At 39.4% G+C, this 19,431-nt stretch overlaps 1 protein-coding gene across 6 annotated transcripts; it reads right to left on the bottom strand.

Annotated features, from left to right (window-relative positions):
* Window positions 1-15,252, bottom strand: LOC110990940 (stimulated by retinoic acid gene 6 protein-like). Of its 6 annotated transcripts, none has more exons than XM_087133564.1 (9): window positions 15,111-15,252; window positions 14,449-14,549; window positions 5,564-5,639; window positions 4,792-4,877; window positions 2,420-2,556; window positions 1,485-1,617; window positions 845-938; window positions 500-598; window positions 1-129 (listed from the first exon to the last, which is right to left on the bottom strand). In XM_087133564.1, exons 3-9 carry the CDS (start codon window positions 5,633-5,635, stop codon window positions 16-18), a joined length of 735 nt encoding a protein of 244 aa, XP_086989690.1. In that variant the 5' UTR covers window positions 5,636-5,639; window positions 14,449-14,549; window positions 15,111-15,252; the 3' UTR covers window positions 1-15. The 6 variants fall into 6 exon arrangements, with proteins under 6 accessions (XP_086989690.1, XP_086989689.1, XP_086989691.1 ...); XM_087133563.1 differs by lacking the exon at window positions 15,111-15,252 and adding an exon at window positions 14,960-15,095; XM_087133565.1 differs by lacking the exon at window positions 15,111-15,252 and adding an exon at window positions 14,964-14,982.
* Between the last annotated feature and the right edge of the window lie 4,179 nt (window positions 15,253-19,431).

The raw sequence follows: 19,431 nt of genomic DNA, 5'->3' as shown, positions 1-19,431 counted from the left end.
AGTTACTACTTCATCTTACTTCTGTTGTACCGTCGGTGTCAACAGGTATTTTACCCGGTGGTAGAAATGTGTCTTCTTGAAATCTGGCGTAGGAGCATCAGGGATCTCAAGGAATCCCTTGAAAATTGACTAGGAATGAATTAAATGTGGAATTTATCATATTATTAAACGTTTATGATTTTTCAAAGAATGTTTACCGTAACGGCGGACTAGGATTAAATATGTTTGGCAAACAAACTGTGTTAAATACTGCTTTGTCATTAAGCCATTGCTCGTCTAAGCATGTGTTTCCTTGGGATAGTGCTATTGTAAAATGTTTAAATTTTGTGGTTGAAGAGAAAATGACACTGAAATCTGTGGGTTAATTCAACACGTAGGGTATAAAGACCATCATAGACAAAGTGCTCCTATAAAGAAGTACCAGAGGCTTTGAATTTAGCACCTTCGTCTTGAGATGTATGTATTACTTTTGCCAATTTTTGAAGTTTTGAATGCTTACCATTCCAAATCCGTTCCTCATGTTTTTTATCAGACCAACCAAGAACCGAATCACCAAAGCGAAGAAGCAGATTGTCCCTGATCCATATAAAACAACTCCCTATAGTGGATGGACAAAAGCTATTCCGATGACTTAAAACAATTTGAGGAAAAGACTAAGTTGGCCACAAATGTTCTACAACGTTCCAGATATATCAAAACTGTTATGCTCTACTACAAGCAGTACATACAAAGAGTCACGTGATCAGAATGGCAATCTAACTCCTCGAATTGTCACCACTTTCAATCTGTGGAAACTCTCTACAAAGTCTGACAGATAAAATCTGAGCATACCATTTCACATTACCTGTAGTATCTCCACAACTGGGTCTAACTGATCTACGTTCGTCTGTTTGCAGGGCACTGTAGAAAGTACGATGTTACCTATGCAAAAAACCAGCCTATGGAAGAATTTATTATATGTGCTCAAAAGGTCTGTTATTTTTCAGCTAGAATGTTTTAAACTTAAAGCAATGATAGCATGATTTTCAGAGAACTTGAGAATTTCAGAAAAAGGCTTTTCCTCACAAAATCTTCTGTTTGGAAATAAGGCCAAACTTGTTTCATTTTGCAACAAGAATATTTGTGAAAACTTACAGGCGTTGAGGATGTTAATTCAGATAAACCTTCAATTTTATGAATTTGCTTAGATTCTAGCGATATACCAACTGTTAAGTTATTTTTTTACTTATTTTTGAAGAGCACACTTCATAGCCATCCTGCATTCAAGCTCTTATCAAGGGAACAATTCTTAACAAAAATCGGCTAAAATATGTTGAATATTCATTATGATGAAAATAAGCCAGAACCATTTCATTAACGATTGATAGGTTTCAAACAAGGCTGCTCTCAATGAAAATGCTTGATTTGTCCAATGATGTGGTGTTATCAAGACCGTATGACCGTTGATTAATGAGCACTTTAATGAAAAATGATTTGGACATTACCAAGGCACAGAGTACAACAACCCAATGCTGTTCCGGAGGAGACCCCGTTGGGACTGTAAGCACAACAGGATTGGGTAGATTACCAGGCTGACTATGAGGGCCTCCGACAGATACAGAAAGAACAGGACTACACCTGGATAAAACAAATGAGGCTGGAAACAAGATCAGTTGGATTGAAATGGGGGATTTTGTCCTAAAGATGGAACGTATCTCCTGTTGGTTTCCCCAATGAATCACTTAAACAACTTTAACATATTTCTGGGAGCAGATATTGGGTGAAGTGTTGTCTTATTCACAGCACATCTATCCCCCTGAGAGTGAAACTAAGGACTATAGTCGACTAAACGGTTTACAGTTGAAATCAATTTGAATTGAGATTGAAATATGCTTTGCTTATGAAAGGAATTCCTGTGATGTACTGGACATTCGAGTGAAATCGTGATCGACTGGATCGATTAAATTTCACTCAAATTCGTCTCGTCTTTAGGTTCAATCGTAGGGACTATGGAGTAAATCTATGGAGGACATTTTTTATCCTCAGGAAAATAAAGACTGACGAGGATTACGATGATGGTTATGATGGTGATGATGACAATATTGAGATATATTCTCTAAATATTGTGCAAAGCAATTAGAACTTTCCATTACTCCGTGAACAAGTTTAGAAACTAAACATTGTATGTCTAAATTCCTCCATGTCAATATCAAGTTAAAAATTATACTTTATAACCTTAAACACTTACAGTACTGAAAAAAGTGACAGACTTAGAGTAAGGTAGGGTGTAGGAAAATGTTCCGTTTGTAAATAAGAGAAAATTTCTTTATTTTGTATTTTTGTTGTTGAAATCATGGGGTGATCTTTGATGCAAAAACACCAAAGAGCAGAATGAAACCTAAATATTTAATCATTACAAATCTGCATTAAATGCTCTAACCTTGCAACATTACATCTACATGGCCAGTGTCAAAGGATGCCGTTAGTTCACCAACTCTAAATACGAAAGTCGCCATGCTGCCAAAGGCGAAGGCAAATGACCAGCGATCCGTGTAGCTATCCACCAGGTTGACGGGGCTGTGGAGGATCCGAAGTTGGGTGGAAATGTGAAAATCTTTCTCATTATCCCATAAAGGCCCTTCTGCTGTATCAAGTTTGATCAAGTGAAGCGTTCGGCAAGAGCATGAAGTTCCATTTTTGTCAGGTTTACTAGGTGATATATATTTCGCAAGGTGGTACATGTTTTCAGCAAGTTGCCATAGCCAGATAGTGACTTGTCAAAGTAAGAAAATAACTTCACATGGCTCTGAAGGGGCTTCATAGTAAAGTGTCGTAGAATTACTGGAAGCTGAAACTTGTATCAACTTAGCATAAATGCCGTAGCTTGTGCTGCACACTGGCAGCCCTTCATTTCAAGAGCCTGAAAGTAAACATCACACAGCAGCTTCCAAAACCGTCGCGCACTAGGCCTAAGATTCCAGAAACCAACACAACAAACAATCATGTAAGAATTTTACCTCAGTGAATTCTCCAGCAATATTTTGGAAAAACTCACTTGAGTATGAGCAAAAAAATTCCTTCGCGACCTTTTACCTTCGGTACTTTCGTTCCTAGGTCTCCTTGTTCACTCACATCTGTTTTCATTTCGTGTGCTTACGTGAAAACGAGGTGTGCAACGTTGTAAAGATTTACCTACCTCCAGTCGATGGGTTCTAGATTCCGAAGAGCTGACCTGATGCAGTTCTTGTCAACAAAGGGTAGAATATTTTGATGTGTTTTATTTCAACTTTTACCTGATAAAATATATTTTGTAACAGTACTATTTATCTGAGTAGGAGACCACCGAATTGCACTTGTCTTCATGTATTTTAGATTTTCAGAAGCGAGAGGTCCAATTTCGGCTGGATATTTCTCCATTCATTTCTCAGTTTCTATCAATTAATTTTCGAGCAAATATTTAACAAGGCCCCGAGAAATTTTTTTAAAGGAATAATTGAATAATGCACGTCATTTTTCTTATCCAAAGGTAACAAGCAAAACATCGGGGTCAACTTTCAGGCTTTATACAGGTCACAAACAGGAACTAACTTAAATGGTCACTGATCTGTTTTGCACACTTTGGATTTGGGCTTCAACTGTGCTGTTAGCTTTAACAATGCTTCTACATCACACATATATTAAACAAATATTGACTGCCCCCCTGCTTAATCTCTTGGTTTCCGGAACATAGAAACTGAAAAATCACCTGACCTTAAAGAGAAATATCCTGCCAAAAACTGACCCATCACTTCCGAAAATCTAAAATACATGAAGAACAGTGCAAGGAGGCAGTCTCGTATGCAGATGAACATTCAAGGTTTGAAATTTTATGGTTGTCCGTCGGTAAAGGCTGAAATAAAACAGATCAAAATATTTCTTTTTCCTTTTTTGCCGATCTCCATGTGACTTGTCCTAAATATTACTTGAGGAAGTTAAAGTTCCAACATGAGTGTTTCAAGGGGAGGTTTGAGAAATTATTCTTCCAAAAATTATCGAACGTGATAGGATGGCCCAACGCAAAATCCCCACAGGAGGACCGCGCGAGGGTTCCAGAAGCTCGCTGCGTGACTATTTACTTTCAGGTTCTATTCCAAGCTAAATCAAAGTAAAAAACTGATAGTTACAAGTCAGGTCACGATTCATCAAAATAGCGACAAGAGTCGAAATCTACAACACTGATGTGCCGGTACTGCATCTCTTCTTTTCAAATGATGCAAATCGTTTAAATCTAGGCTACATGGCGTAAATAGAGGAATTTTTTCACAATCAAAAGCGGCTTCATGGATTTTTTTGGCTGGAATTATTCAACTGTGCGTAAATTCCATACATGGAGGGGTGAATTTGCCCACAGGTCTGATTTTAGTCGGGCGCCCTGCGCACCATGGAGTACTCCTGCAGTTTTAAATAGGATCTGTTGTCTGTGGTCTACATTCAGAGCAAGTGCCCCCTCATCGGTTGAACATAGTGATGTTGGTTAAGAACGACGCGACTTTGACGAGAGCATTTTAATAGTGCAGATTAATAATGGTCCCCAACGAGCTTCATTTGCCAAGACAATTGCGCCCTCTATTGATCCAGCTCGGGTCTCATGGGGGGCGGACGCGAGTAATTAGTTTGTTTATGTTTAGAAAAAGAGGGATTGCTGCTGTCATATAAGCGTGTGTAAAGGAGGGTAGCGAAGAGCCTGGCCTGTTACTGAAGTAGCCATACGGTGCCCGAAGTTTGTGTCAGCCACTTCTGGTAATTATTCTGTGTGTGTGCGTGTGTACTTACAATGCAACACCGGGCCGACCATGGCAACAAGTCGGCCACAAATTTACTCGTCGCTCCAAGAAGCAGAACATAGTGATGATCACGCACTAGAAACAAAAAAATTGGAATTCCACCACTGAGTAGCATAAGATACGCTTGGGGCAGGACCTTGGGCTTCCCCTTCTATTTTTAAACCTGCAAATGCTTATTGTAATTCGGTGGAGTTGAGATGAAAACTTTTGACAGTTGCCAGCAAATGTTCAAATTTATAAAAAAAAACCGAATTATTTCTTTATAACTCAACAAACTTTACACCAAGCCAATACAATAGTGTAAATACATGACTTTGGGTATACATTTAATTAAAGGAAACGTTCACACTACGAACATCTAACAAAAGAAACAAGGTGCATTAACGATGAGCGTCCATTGTTATTGCACCGTAATTCTTTAGTTAGATGTTCATAGTGTCAATCGAGTAAATATAAATACTTTTTTGCAATTGATTTTTTTTTAGAACAACGTACAGTGAGGACTGGTATTGAATCTGAAGAGACGTCATTACATCACAGGGTTGTTCATGAATATGGAAATTTCGTCAGCACAAGAAACAAAAAGGCAGTAAAGTCCCCTTTGAAATATGGAACCAAAAGGTTATCTGAGACTCAAAGGCTAGTTGGTCATTCTAATCACACTTGCAGTCGCCAGAGCAGCGTCAATGAGAATGCCGAAAGAATTTTGGGTTACCATGCTATACCCACAGCTCATTTGATACGTAGTAAATACTACTTACTGCTGGAAGGAGACTCCAGCGCACCCACTGCATATAGTCAAAGGAATGACTACATGTGCCGTTCATCTCCATCCTTCTGCAACGCAACATAACAATAGTTTGGTCATGATATAGGAAACACAACCTCTCCTGTTTTGAAATTGCGTCTCTCAATGGTGCAGATTTCAGGTTACATCTTTGATCTCTTCGTGAGTTGACTTCAGGACTATTATTCTTACACCCCTCCCAAAAATACAGACGCTAAAATAGATCAGGATATTTGGGGGGGGGGTGAATGATTTTTCGAAGAATCGAATGTGTTTTAAGTCTAATGTTATTTAATACAGAGCGCATTTTGAAATGTCCAGTGCCTTTCCCCAAAAAAGACTAAAGTCTTACGGACCTAACAAGTTGGCAAGATTCGAATAAATTTCAAAGACCTAACTCGTTTCTAAGATTCGAATAAAATATTAAAGATCCTTTCAAGCTGCTATTTAAATGTAACCGTCCTAACATTTTTCAAGATTAAAATGCACTTTCCTCGGCAAAAAGCAGCCGAGAATTTTGAATTCAGCACGTACATTTCATCCGAAACATCATGTCATCAGAATTAAAAAGCATTCGATCTTTTCGACAGGATGTGTTCTACCCGATTCAACCGGAAATTTCGAATGTGTCTGATGTGTCGGGCAAGCGCATGTGCAGTCGGAATAAAATGTAGACAAGTTGGTGCTCACTTAAGCCATTGAACAATTCACTTAGCCCCAGCTGTCTGGTTCCCAGACCTAAACATTCTTGACGGTTCTTGTTTTTAATAAAAAGAGCAAGAGAATGCACTCTACCAATTTGAGCCCCATCGTAAAATCAGCAATGTTTGGGGCTCAATAAAATGCAAGCCAATGTACCTGGGGTTTCTCAAACAAAAGTTCAATTATAATTTTTTCCTTCATCTTTCCATTTTTTTTCAATAGTTTGTTGGTTAGCCATTTCAATTACTCACAAAAAACGAACCCGCCCACCCAAACAAGTAGAGTAAAAGTTCCGAAGTAAGCCTTCGTGCATGCAGCCATTTTTGAAATGGTATCCCTTTATTTTCTTGGGACTTTTCACCATTTCTCAACCATGTTTATTATCTATTCTGCTTTCAGATGGAGCACTAAAGAACTAGAGAGTTGATCCTAACAAAGATTTACAATCTCTTTCGTTCAAAAGAAACTGGGCATTGGAACAGTAAGCTGGGCAGAAATTGTCATTTGAATAATTACTGGTAGACTGCATGCACCCAAGAGTCGTCAGAAATATTTAGGTCTGGGAACCGGACTATTTGGGGCTTAGCGTTGCAAATTGCACTTCATAAAATCACGGACGATTCAAACAAGGATAAGCAACTGCGAATCAGATTCAAGTAGTTCTCGTCTTTTCTCGTGACCTGCGTTGTTAATAAGTTTCAATTTACACGTTTTGTTTTGACGAACAGAGAAAAAGACATACGTGCAGAAATTTCGATCTATTTTCTAATCTTCTGTCTCGCTTTCTAAGATTTTTGCCCCTGTACATTTTCAATTGGACACTCAAGCTTATTACTTCCACTTGCCATTTATGTGCATGCGCACATAAACTAGAATTTATCTTAGTGACCTGATCTATTGAACCAGCTCTGAACTGACGTTGCATATGTTGCTGGACATTGGGTGGCGTGGACCAGAGCCACATGAATTCCGTTCCGAAACCTGATTTAGTCGAGGGGAAGGAAGGACTGTGCATTTGAACCCTAAACATAATCTGAATTATGATTAGCCCAACATGCATCTTCCATTCAAGCTCTTTTTACTACAAGCCTTTCTATTGCAAGCTCTAGATAGCACTACAGCTACTTGCCAAGTCAAGATAAGCCAAGTCAAGTCGTCCCCAACCTCAGCAATAGATCGTCTTCAAGCTAGGCCCTTTATTCATTTTCATTGTTAATTCATAATTTTTTCTGTTAAAAAGAATCCCTGTTTTTTCTCATTATTAAACGTATGCTTTATATAACGTGAGGATATTTGTATTTTCGCATACCGTGTGAAAACTTTTCACTATCTTATCCGGAAACGACTTAATTCTCACTGGTTGGCTGATAATAAAAGGCGTAGACTAGTAAATAAACAAAAAAATAAATAATGTAAGCAGGTGTCATGATTCTCATATTATGCCTGCTACAATATTTCTAAATCCATTCTAAGCTACAATACATCAATCATCATTACGTGCTTGCTAATGTAAGATGCGGATCTGAGGAGAAATTACGTGTGTGGCCAAACGGAGTTGAAAAAAAGACACGGCCACGATGATAATAGCGTCTGTATAATGTTTTATTCAGAAACATGGACTAATATCATTGAAAGTGTGGTGCTGATGAAGGTAACAAGGAAGACTGACCTGAAGGAAGACTAAGACGGAATATTCTGAGGGTATTATAGAGCAGGCTCGGTGGTAACTTCCTAAACCCGTGGTCAAACTTGCGGCCGTACAATCGTAGACAAATTGTCTAGAGAAATGGGAGTACTACTTAGAAATTACCGGAATGAACCACAGAGAAATACCGGTATCTATAAGGTTACAAATCTACCACAAAAGGGAAATTCATTGACGGTATGGAGAAGAAATCATCGGCTGGGTTTAAAGAGTGACGAATTCTGGGCTTCCACTTATTATGAGAGAGTAGTTCTTACGTATCCGGATTTTCTTTTTGCTTTTTTCATTTTCTCAACAAAATATGACAGAAATTAATCCTAATCGATGAATGGATGAAATAAAAACAAGAAAAATCAACACCAAAGAGCAAATAACATGTACTTTGCAAGCACGGGGGACGGAAATGAAAGAAAACAGTAAAGGCGCCCTCTACAAACACCATGAAGCAAAGGCCAACAGCACACGACGGGTCGCGTCGGGACGTATGGGCCGAGTTTGGGCGGCTTGTTCCCGTATGTTCACGAACAGCTCGATTTGTTGTTCGTGGTTCAGCCGCTCGAACGCCGGGAACAAACAACCGGTTACGCTGGTAGTTAGTGACAAGCAACATGGAGGCATCCAAGCAGGCTACGTTATTCGACAGTTAATGTTTGGATGGGCTGAATTCTTTTCTATACAAACAGGAACATTCATTTCTGTGTTACGGAAAATAATTAATGTTAATTTTGCAAAACTTTCCATTGTCTATGGCCATCTCTCTACATTTTGCAGCTATTCAAAAATCAAAATCTCACGAGTTTTTCCGTGTGTTCCGGTAAAACCCTGACGAGGAGGTGGTGTGTGATCCTGTTCCGAGAACAGTGTGTGTCAGTTGTGTTCCCGCCGTTCGAGCGCGAGAACAAGAAACCCGTGTTAAGAACAGGCCGCCCAAACTCGACCATGGTGTACTGTATGGTGTACTATTTTATGGTGTACTATTTCGAGGCAGATTGCGTTCACCACATTTTCAAAAGGCTTACAGCATTTTTGTAAATACGTTATAGAAAGATTTCTCACCACAGGGAATTCCCTAGCACGCAACTCGCACAAGACAGCCGGGCAGCAAACGTGCAGGTCATCGGATCGGGAAGGGACAATACAAATGAATAAAGTCACGCAAGAAGCGAGCATTATGCAAACAGAAACCCTTTATCAAGTCTAATCTTGGAATATGTTATGAGTTTGGTAGCCATCCGAATAGTCATAATAGTTCCCACCCCGTTATGCTTGTAACCAGTATTTAAAGAGCTCGATGGGATATGAAATGGTCAGTTGTTTGTAACTAGTCATATTGCTTATACATGTATGAGGCTGGATTAGCTGAATGGTTATATTTCTACAAAACTTTGACACATTATTCTTGCGCAACGTACTTTGCCGTGGCGTACGTGCGATTCTCCCTCTCTCCGATCGAGTTGTGTTGGCACATAACATTTATTCAGAGGAGAGAGGCGGGTCCGCACAATGCCCTTGGGAATTTAGTAAAAGTTAACGTGTAATGCCCTTGGTAATTTATTAAAACTTAACGTATAATGCCCTTGGGAATTTAGTAAATTTTAATTTATAATCACCTGGAAAATTATATATAACAGGTTTGCCCTTACCCAACGTATATAATAAGCCCCGTATGCTCAGTGCTTGTCCGAGAGCTTGCGAAAAAACCTCACAAGCTTACTCGGGTGGGACTCGAACCCACGACCTCCTGCTTACTAGTGCAGATGTCTTAACCACTCGACCACCGAGCTTGCGGGTACCGCGAACTATTTTCAAGATGTATTTTTGCGCAAAAATTTTCAAGATGTATTTTTGGGCAAAAATACATTTCATTTGACTCGGACCGGCCAGCCGATCCCGGCAAGCTCGGTGGTCGAGTGGTTGAGACATCTGCACTAGTAAGCAGGAGGTCGTGGGTTCGAGTCCCACCCGAGTAAGCTTGTGAGGTTTTTTCGCAAGCTCTCGGACAAGCACTGAGCATACAGTGCTTATTATATACGTTGGGTAAGGGCAAACATGTTATATATAATTAACATCTCCCCAACGCAAAAATACATCTTGAAAATCACCTAGAAACCTAACTTTATACAGTTGCACTTAATATCCCCATTTCTTGTCATGGCGGTTAGCATTTTACACTCCAGTACTGTGCTTGCCTTATCGGCTTATATTTATAGAATAAGGTCCTTATGTGAGTAGCCAATGTACATTATGTATTACCAGTGTGTACAGTGTGTTATCATGTATCCAATTATTGACGGCCTTGTTTGTTTGGTCATTGTACCCTGTATGTGAAGTTTGACTTCACCTTTGTAATCATGGCTGCACTCACAGGGCTTAAAGATGTACTTGCCATTCGTATATAATGAAAGGCTTGTGGCAACAGTGGTCGATGCAGTCAAAGATTTTGCTGTAGAAGCCACAGTTGGCAATTTTTCAACTCATTCCGAAGTTGATTTTGATAAGGTCATGGGGGACATTTTAGGCATATTTGCTGATACAAATAAGTTAATTGTTGAGAACATGTGCCCCTTACTTGAGCAAGAAGTTGTTACTGTTACACCCATTCTAGCTCTCAGTGAGCCATGTAATAACCATGGTGTTTTGGAGTGTAACGTTGATCTGTCCAGCAACTCTGCAGAGTTTTGTAGAGATGATGATTTTGAGACTGTGTCTTTTGAGGGAGATTGTTTTGAGGAAGAATTTGGAGATACTCCTGTGTCTCGCGATATTTCAGAGGAGGGGTGTAGTGTTGTATCTCCCTGTCCTCGTTCTGTTGTTGAAGAGGGAAACAGTAGTACTGAAGACCCTCATTGTTCAGAGAAAGAGAGTACAGTTATTGTTGAATGTCCTCAGATTGTTGTTACTCCCATTGTTTCTGAATTTGATGGTGTCGTTTTTCAGAGTGCATCCTGTGAGTTGCAAAATAGTACACCTTCTTGTGAAGACACAAAATGTTCCGCATCTCTAGAGCTTACTGCAGGTGGGCATAAGTGTTGCAATGAGGTTTCACCTGTCAAGGTGGTGAACCAATCGTGTTGGCCACAGTTTTCAGTAGGATCAGTGGATCCCAGCTATGTTCTGTCATGTACAGACACCAAGGTATGGATACCTTCCCTTGAGGATAGGACCCAGGAAAAAGCAGGGAAGTGGTATCGTGGGTGGCCAAATGCTATAACTTAATCACTGGCCTGACAAGGGCTGCCTGTAACGGGCAGGACATGGCGGTGACCTCCCTTTGTCAGTGCTGTATAGAGTTGTGATTGAAAACCGAGTTGTGTTGTACTATCACTTTACTTGTTTAAACTTTAATATGTGTAGCAAATATCCATCTGTTTGAAAATTGTGTGGGTTTGAAGTATTTATCTCCCACAAGTCAATTTTGAACATTTTTGTGGTTATCACACGTAATATACAGTGTGATCGAGAAATGTACGGTAGATACTGGCAAGCCCTTACTGTCACTGTTATTAGGGATGGGAATCACTTGACATTTTCTTCTTTTGACCCTACATACTGTAAGTGACGGGTTTTGGTTTTTGCTGTTGTAGCATTGAGGTGAATTGTATGCCATTGTTTGTGCAGTTGGTAAATTCCAGCTCACTTTCCTTCTCACTTTTAAGTAAGGGGTTGTTTACATTCCCTAGTCTGATGTGAGACTTTGTTTGGCTTGTCACCAACTTTTTATAATGCTAGTTAAGGAAATGTCTTATTTCCCTATTCCATTTGTCCATTATTTAACCCTGTGTACTATTAGTGATAAGTGTTCCAGGAGTGCTCCAGTGCAAAGTGCAAAATTATGTTTTATCTGAACAGTTGATGAGTTCAGCTTGCTTCTTATTATTGAGCAAGATTTGCAATGTTCTCCTTGTATGAGAGACTGCCACACAGTACCGTTGGTTGAACATTTTTGGGGTGAGCGGGATTATTTGCTAGTTTCTCCATCTCATTGTTTGTCATGTGTATTAAAGCACTTTTCATAAACCTGTATTTACTAGGATTATGGTGTCTTGGTTCAAGACACTGTTAACATTATATTTGCCCTAATTATTATCATTTGTGCTGGAATTTTTGTAATTTGTAATGTCTGGCTCTTCATTCTAACTATTTAGTTGGGTGTCAGCTTCAAATCTATTGATTGTTGTTCCCCAACCCTGGTTTTATACATAAAGTGTGTTCTACAACTCATAGTGAACGATGCAATGAAATATTTTAGTCGGCACTTTCACTAATGATGTTTTGCAGGTGTTATAAAATATCTTTTTGTAAACTTTGGCAATTGTTGGGCTTTCCAAAGTGTAACTTGCTTTGTATTTGCAGAATAAGGCATGCAAAAAAGCAGGGAACCTGCCCTGTTTTGGAGTAACGATGATGTAACTTCCCATCAGAGAAAATGAGCCAAAGATACCAGATAGTTGTTTCACATCCGCTTTAGGACGTGTTCCTTGAGAATATTGCTGTACTTCAAATTGTTCTGTGCTTTTTTCTTACAAGCCATTTAGTAGTTGAAAATTTTTGGCCTTGTGATTTAATTCATTCCCACATTTGTTGATCACTTATTCATTGTTTATGTATTGTACCTATCCATGGCGCTATACATGTACATTTCAATTGTTGAAAAGCGTTCTTTCGAAGATCCATTGATTGGCACTGTTGATTACCACCTTTTTTATTGGCTGTAATTTATAGATTGTTGATTCTGGCCTCACATCATGATGTTGCATTCTGGTGTAAGGTGTGACTTTAGTCAAGATTTTTGTGTCAAAAAAAAAAGAAACCGTTCAAGGGCAAAGGTTTGAAGCAGGGAAGTTGTGACGGACCGACTCGAATCAAGTCTAATCTTGGAATATGTTATGAGTTTGGTAGCCATCCGAATAGTCATAATAGTTCCTACCCCGTCATGCTTGTAACCAGTATTTAAAGAGCTCGATGGGATATGAAATGGTCAGTTGTTTGTAACTAGTCATATTGCTTATACGTGTATGAGGCTGGATTAGCTGAATGGTTATATTTCTACAAAACTTTGACACATTATTCTTGCGCAACGTACTTTGCCGTGGCGTACGTGCGATTCTCCCTCTCTCCGATCGAGTTGTGTTGGCACATAACATTTATTCAGAGGAGAGAGGCGGGTCCGCACAATGCCCTTGGGAATTTATTAAAAGTTAACGTATAATGCCCTTGGGAATTTATTAAAACTTAACGTATAATGCCCTTTGGAATTTAGTAAATTTTAATTTACAATCACCTAGAAACCTAACTTTATATTCTCAATTCTTGAGGAGTCTCATCTTCATAAACAAATACACTTCTGGTTATTGTCATACTCACACTTTAGATCTTCCTCCATGTTTATATTATAAGGTGGCCTATGCTGTCTCAAAATTGTTGGATCGAATAATTAAATCTAATCTGAAATGCAATCACGGAGCATCATGTTGTACTGAATACATATATTATTCTTTGATTAATCTGTGATCACCAAGCAGTTTCCTGTCCTCAATTTAAAAGTTGAGCGGACCCACTACGTCAAGGTGGCAACACCCCCACGTAACCGTGACATTAATTTAAGGCTTGGAACGATTCAGTTGGTGTTTGCGATTGGGAGATTAGTTAATTAGTTTGGTGAGGCTGGATATGTTGCCGACTAGATACATTTGAATCGAGTTTGGCAAAGATGAGGGTGAATGGATAATGGGGTCGGTGTTTAAATATGTCGTCGTCATAATCATCATCATAGCGCCAATAGGATACTTTATATGGCAGTATGTCTGCTGCCACCAGCAGCAGACATACCTGTCTCATTCCAAGATGCTCTCAGGCGTTTCACATTATTCAACTTACTAAATACTAATACCAAAAAACTTAAGTTTAAAACATTATCTCATTGACCACGAAAAAAGAAACTGCTCAGAAGTTCCCTGAGAAAAGTTTGGCCGTGTTCCTTTCTCTATGAGGATTACCTTGAACAAATAAATTGCATGTCAGTGAATCCTCAAATACAACGAAAAGGATCAAGCATTCACTCATCTCGGGAAACAAACTTAAATCGATTGAATGATCTCGATCTAACCGGGTCAAAAATGTTACTTACAAAAAAACCTAATTTCACAAGTTCATTGGGCCAAGCGCCAAATCGCATCCTAATATCATGACAAAGTGCTACGACGAATTAAAAAGATGGTTCTCCACAATCGGTAATGAGAATCCACCTCTCTATGTCTCAGGCCCCGGCAAAGCAAGTTCAGAAATTGCTCTAAGTAGGTAAGTTTCAACAGTTGCCGAACAATATAAACCCGAACAGTGTTTTAGCTTTCAGTGGGTCCATAAATCGTTGAGAGACCAGCTTTAGTATAAAGCACCATACAGCAAGCGTACGTCCAAATGAAATTAAAACAATAGAAAGAGATCAAACTTACAAATGAGAATACTAGCACCTCTGTGCGAAACTTCCTGAAGGAACAGCGGATCGGGACCACCAACGTTGGAAAGTGCGAGACGTCCTGAAGGAACAGCGGATCTAGACCACAGACGTTGCAAATGCAAGACCATGAACGTGAATGAGTCCTTAACAGAGAAACTGCACTATTGCATGGGGTTAGGCTATCGAAACACGGCGACAGGAAAAAAATATGCTGTAAAACAACAGAACCGTGACGTGAAACAGGCGTTTCATAACTATGGGGCGCCGTTTGTCAAATAACTAGTCAGCAAATTTTGAGCATTTTTATAACAGTTAAACTTAACAGTTTTGTTACTGTAGTAAAAACTCTTTTGTGGTTCGTAAATCATGACAAATTGTCCAAATTTATGGTATGTAAAGAAAAAGTGTGCTTAAAGCATGACAACTAAGGGAAAGTACACATGTACGGTGTGTCAACCATGGAGGATATAATGACATTAGTTTCATGGTTTATAAACGAAACTCACCTACTTGTCATTTTAGCTCCTCGTTGAAAATTACCCATTTCTTCCACGGACGTGACTGGGATGGATTCACGGATATTGAAAAAACGTACCACACTGAGAAATGCAAGTATAAGTTCATGCAGAGGGGTATTCATCCTCGGACAATACTTACAAAGTGGTTTGCTGATCCATGCCACCCAGCAAAAGGCTACACCTTGTGGAAAGTATAACGAATAATTTGCTAGTGCTTTCTGCCACATCTACATCAACACGAGTCACATAGGCCTACACAGTTAATATTCAATCATTCAGGGAATACTCAATGCAGTCATTACAGCTGGTATCGGTTTTACTTCAACAGGTCTTTATCAAAACTTGGATTAACATCTTACGTAGCATTCATATTGGAAGGTTTTTGTCTTCAGCTACTGACAGCCCAAAGACAAAGAACTTTTTGATATACAAATTTAAACAGAGGTACAAAAACCCTGTAATGCCACCAAGTATATATTTTCAAACAGTAATGTCTACTCTTTTCAGGCTCATTTTTGCGAAGGTTGAACGATGTTAAGTTTTTTTTTTTTCTAATTTCTAATCTTTTTCTTTTTTTTTGTTTAATTTTTTTCAAAATTTAAATTTTGTTCCAAAGTTTGTTTGTATGATATATTTGTTTTCCAGTTCGTTCTTAGAGACATCTTTTTAGAAACATTGTGTCTTTTTGGAAGCAGATCATTTGTTTTGGTTATATTTCGTAATGATTTTTGCTACTATAAAATGCATTACTTTTTATAAAGTTAATATTCAAAAGATAAATATTTTCAAGTGTGGAGGCACGCCTAGTGGCGCGTCCCTCGGGGGTAGCTTGAGTGTGTGCTATCAAGCTGATGTTGGGTGTGTACCCGGGTTAATATTCAGACAGTTGAAAGACCCCAAAATAAATGACGACAATAATTACAAAGATGTGCAGCTCAAGTCCAAGTTTTATTCCTGTTTAAGTTCTTTTAAGATCCCAATTAAATCCAGGTGCAAATCTTTGCAAACTCCAGCCAAATTCGCTTCAAATCCGTTGAAATAAGGCTCAAAACCAGGTCCAAATCAAATCAAATGAATCCAAGTCAAATCCAATTCTTAACCCCCCCCTGACCGGATAAATAAGTTCACTGCACGCTGCTCCGTCTCTCCAACTATTGCTGTTCAGCTAGACGGCCCACACCGCGTGCATGCAGCGGCGGGGGGTATGCAACCTTCACCAGGCTAAATCTGAATAAAATGCAAATGAGCCACCGCCTCCAGATAACAATTTCGAAGGTCCAAACCCCTGAAAATCTAGGGCAATTTCGGAGCAAACTCTCGGTAAAGTTGTCTCGGAGAAACGAGGAAAGAAGGGGAGAGTGAGTACGCGCGCAACTATTCACAGTACACGCGCATTTTATAAGATAACCCCAAGGCCCATAAAAGTGTTTTCACCATGGTACAAATATAACATGTCAGCTCTGTGTTTACACTGCAAGTACTTAAACGTAATCTTGTAATTAAAAAGAGTATACGAGTCCCCCCCCTCAAAAGTTAGATATATAGACACTCGTTCGGTCACCATGGTTACAGTTAACCAGTGTGTGCATTAAAGGTACACCCTCTCTCTTGCAATTATACAAATTAAAGGGAACAACTTTGACACGCCCTTTAACAAGTTTGAATTAATTTCTCGAAAAACAAACTAAAAACGTGCCTCAAAAATCATTTTCCCAAGAACGAACCTGGAAAAACCTATCTCCTAGAAATGATTTATTTCCAGAAATAGAAATAATGTTCCTAAATACACATCTCATAAGATTAATTAAGAATGAACTGAAAAATATATGTCCTGGACAAACGATCTTTGGAATAGTTTTATTTCCTAAAAACCGGCTTCGACAAGATATCTTTCACTTTTTGAAAATATGGCACAAATTCCCTTGTTTAAAACAAACTGTTAAAAAAGGTAAACATTTATTTGAGTTTTGTCTGTCACAGGTTAGGATCTAAATTTAAATTTGTGAACACCAAGATTATTTTAACATTTCAGTTAAGGGTAAACGGTAATTGAATATTCTTTGATTCAAATGGACGAGGACGTGAACCAAAGAATCTCCGCTTTTAAGTTGTTTGTCCGATTAAACCATGTCCTTCCCTCCACTATTGTTCAGAAGAACAAAAATTTTACCAACGCTTGAGCCGAAAGATGATTTGATCCATGGTCCAAAGCTGATGATGCACATCTGCACGTGTATAAAAACTTTATTCGACATTGCGTCCAAAACGCGTCCTGCGTATGCGTATTTTCAGGAGGGTAAATGACGAGCGTTGCGAATTTCTTTGCATCCACTTTCAAAATGGAATTTTTTCAAAAACCGGTTGAGGTTTTCGTGCTCAATCCAATCGTCAGATTTTGAAGGAAAACTGAATTCAGCACCTGTAATTGATACATTTGGAAAGAATAATGGTTGAGGTGTACGCAGTAGTGAATTACCGGAAATCAAGTCAAGTCAGGGTGTGAGCTCAACCTTTTAAGCTGATTAATATATAAATGAATTTTATTTCCATTTTTGTCACTGGAAATTCAAGATTGTGGCCAGAAGATCACTTTTCGTTTCAATGTGATGGGGCTTAGAGGCAAAATAGTTTTTATTCGCCATTCCCCAATGAGATACTCCTAAAATAGTGGTAAGATTATGCGCTCAACTCTAAAGGTAGCCGCCCGCCTCTATCCAAAATGGGCCCGCAATTTTGATTTTTTTTGTACAAGAAGTATCCGGACCTGGAAACTACCAGTCCAAAATTCGGGATTTATAGAAATATTTCTATGATCCCTCCCGATTATGGCATGTCTTAAAGTAAAAAACCCGAGGGACCACAAACTACTAATGAGCTTGCGCGCAGAATTCCAACCATTTGGTGAAATGCGTCCTGTTACGACTGTGCTTCTCCCACATTAATTTGAAATAGCGCCCTCAAGTTTCGGGTTACACGTTAAATACGTGTACCGTCTTGTAATTGTGTGTGACATTCAGGAACTAAATAGTAAAACTGCATGTTTTGTGAGATTATGATCACTTTGACATTTTCCTGTATGTCAGTCGTGTTTGCCGAATTCACTTTTTTTGGGGGGCAGGGGTCTGGTCTTATGCCCTCATCCCCCCAGGGGGTGTTACTGAACTACCCATACAAACCTGTTTGAAATAACAGGTACATTTTGGAAGTATTGAGATACTCCTAAAATAGTAGTAAATAAAAAAGGGAGCTCCCTTTTCAAACTCAATACTTGACTATGCCATTTTTGTAACTCCGAATTCCGATATTAAACTTATGGCCAACGAAGCACGGATTAATTTAAAATGACAACATTAAGTTTAAGTCAGCCTGAATCAAATTAAGTCTAACGTGGGTTACCGTGTGTTTGTGGGGGGGGGAACAGGATGGCCTAGGCGCCTTTTCAGGCGACAATGATATTGATTTGACATCCATTGCAATCTCGATGTCGTTTTCTGTTCTTGACATTCCAGCAACTATGGATTGTTCCTTTCTTTCATTTTCATTTCATTTTTTTCCTGCTTGTATTTTTCGGGCAGACCTGTCTGACTTGAGTAAGTGATCTGGATCAAACATTCACATTCAAGAAAAGGATAGAGCGGCAGATGCGAGGCATTTGTAGCAACTTTTGGGGGTAACCCAAGAAGATATGGGACGTATCTTTTGTGAGAATTTTTTTTGAAAATATCAAATTACTCTGCAGTTGAAAGCCAACGAAATTTGTTGTTATAACAAATGAAAATGTATTTCCATCAATAAAATAGGAAGGCGAGTGCCGCCCGACAGTGCCACCCCAGGATCTCTTATTATTGAATCTCCGATAATAAACATTATACGCCTGACAGCTTTTATACTGAGATCACTGAGAAGAAATGGACCCAAGACGTTTGGGATCGGTTTCACTGTCGAAAATTCGGTAATGAATGAAAATAAACCAGCATCAATCCTGCAGCTCACTGTATTCACTCCTAGAAAATTGCCTTGTGGGTTCTGCGCCCAGGCACATGAAAAAAAAATGTAGTGAGGGAAAAATCCAAAAGTTATGCGGTGTTGACCAAGCATTCAGGCGCACGGACTCCTGAAATTCGCTACGAATCGCAGTTACCGGCTTCCATATAGGACTCTTCTGGGATCTCGGGGTTCCCGGCCCACCACACTTCCTCCCTGCCCATCCATTTAACCCCCAAAAGGGTTCGAGCGACCATGCAAGGGAGGAAACGAGACAGGCCCCTAAGCCCTGGCCGCCGAGTCGGCCATACGTCTCGAACCTGTACTAAGGCGCTCACCTGGACTTCGCGGACAGTGCCAGCCGCAGAGCTTATCCCGGTCGGCTAAGGTACTGCTGGTATTTGACGAGGGTCAATTGGAGTCTCTTATAGCAACTGACTGACAGCAAGCTTCGGGAAAATAAAAAAGTCACTTCT

This window comes from Acanthaster planci, linkage group LG02 (assembly GCF_054643075.1).
Source record: "Acanthaster planci isolate LZ-2023a linkage group LG02, COTS_SCS, whole genome shotgun sequence".
Taxonomy (NCBI): domain Eukaryota; kingdom Metazoa; phylum Echinodermata; class Asteroidea; order Valvatida; family Acanthasteridae; genus Acanthaster; species Acanthaster planci.
Note: the sequence above shows the minus strand (reverse complement) of the source record. Positions and strands in the feature narration are given on the sequence as shown.

Coding starts and splice junctions, on each gene's coding strand:
- LOC110990940 (XM_087133564.1), bottom strand. CDS start 5,635: ATGGAGATGAACGGCACATGTAGTCATTCCTTTGACTATATGCAGTGG. Junction 939..1,484: donor TTGTTGTACTCTGTGCCTTG/GTAATGTCCAAA, acceptor ATTCTTCCATAG/GCTGGTTTTTTGCATAGGTA. Junction 130..499: donor TGAGGAACGGATTTGGAATG/GTAAGCATTCAA, acceptor ATTCATTCCTAG/TCAATTTTCAAGGGATTCCT.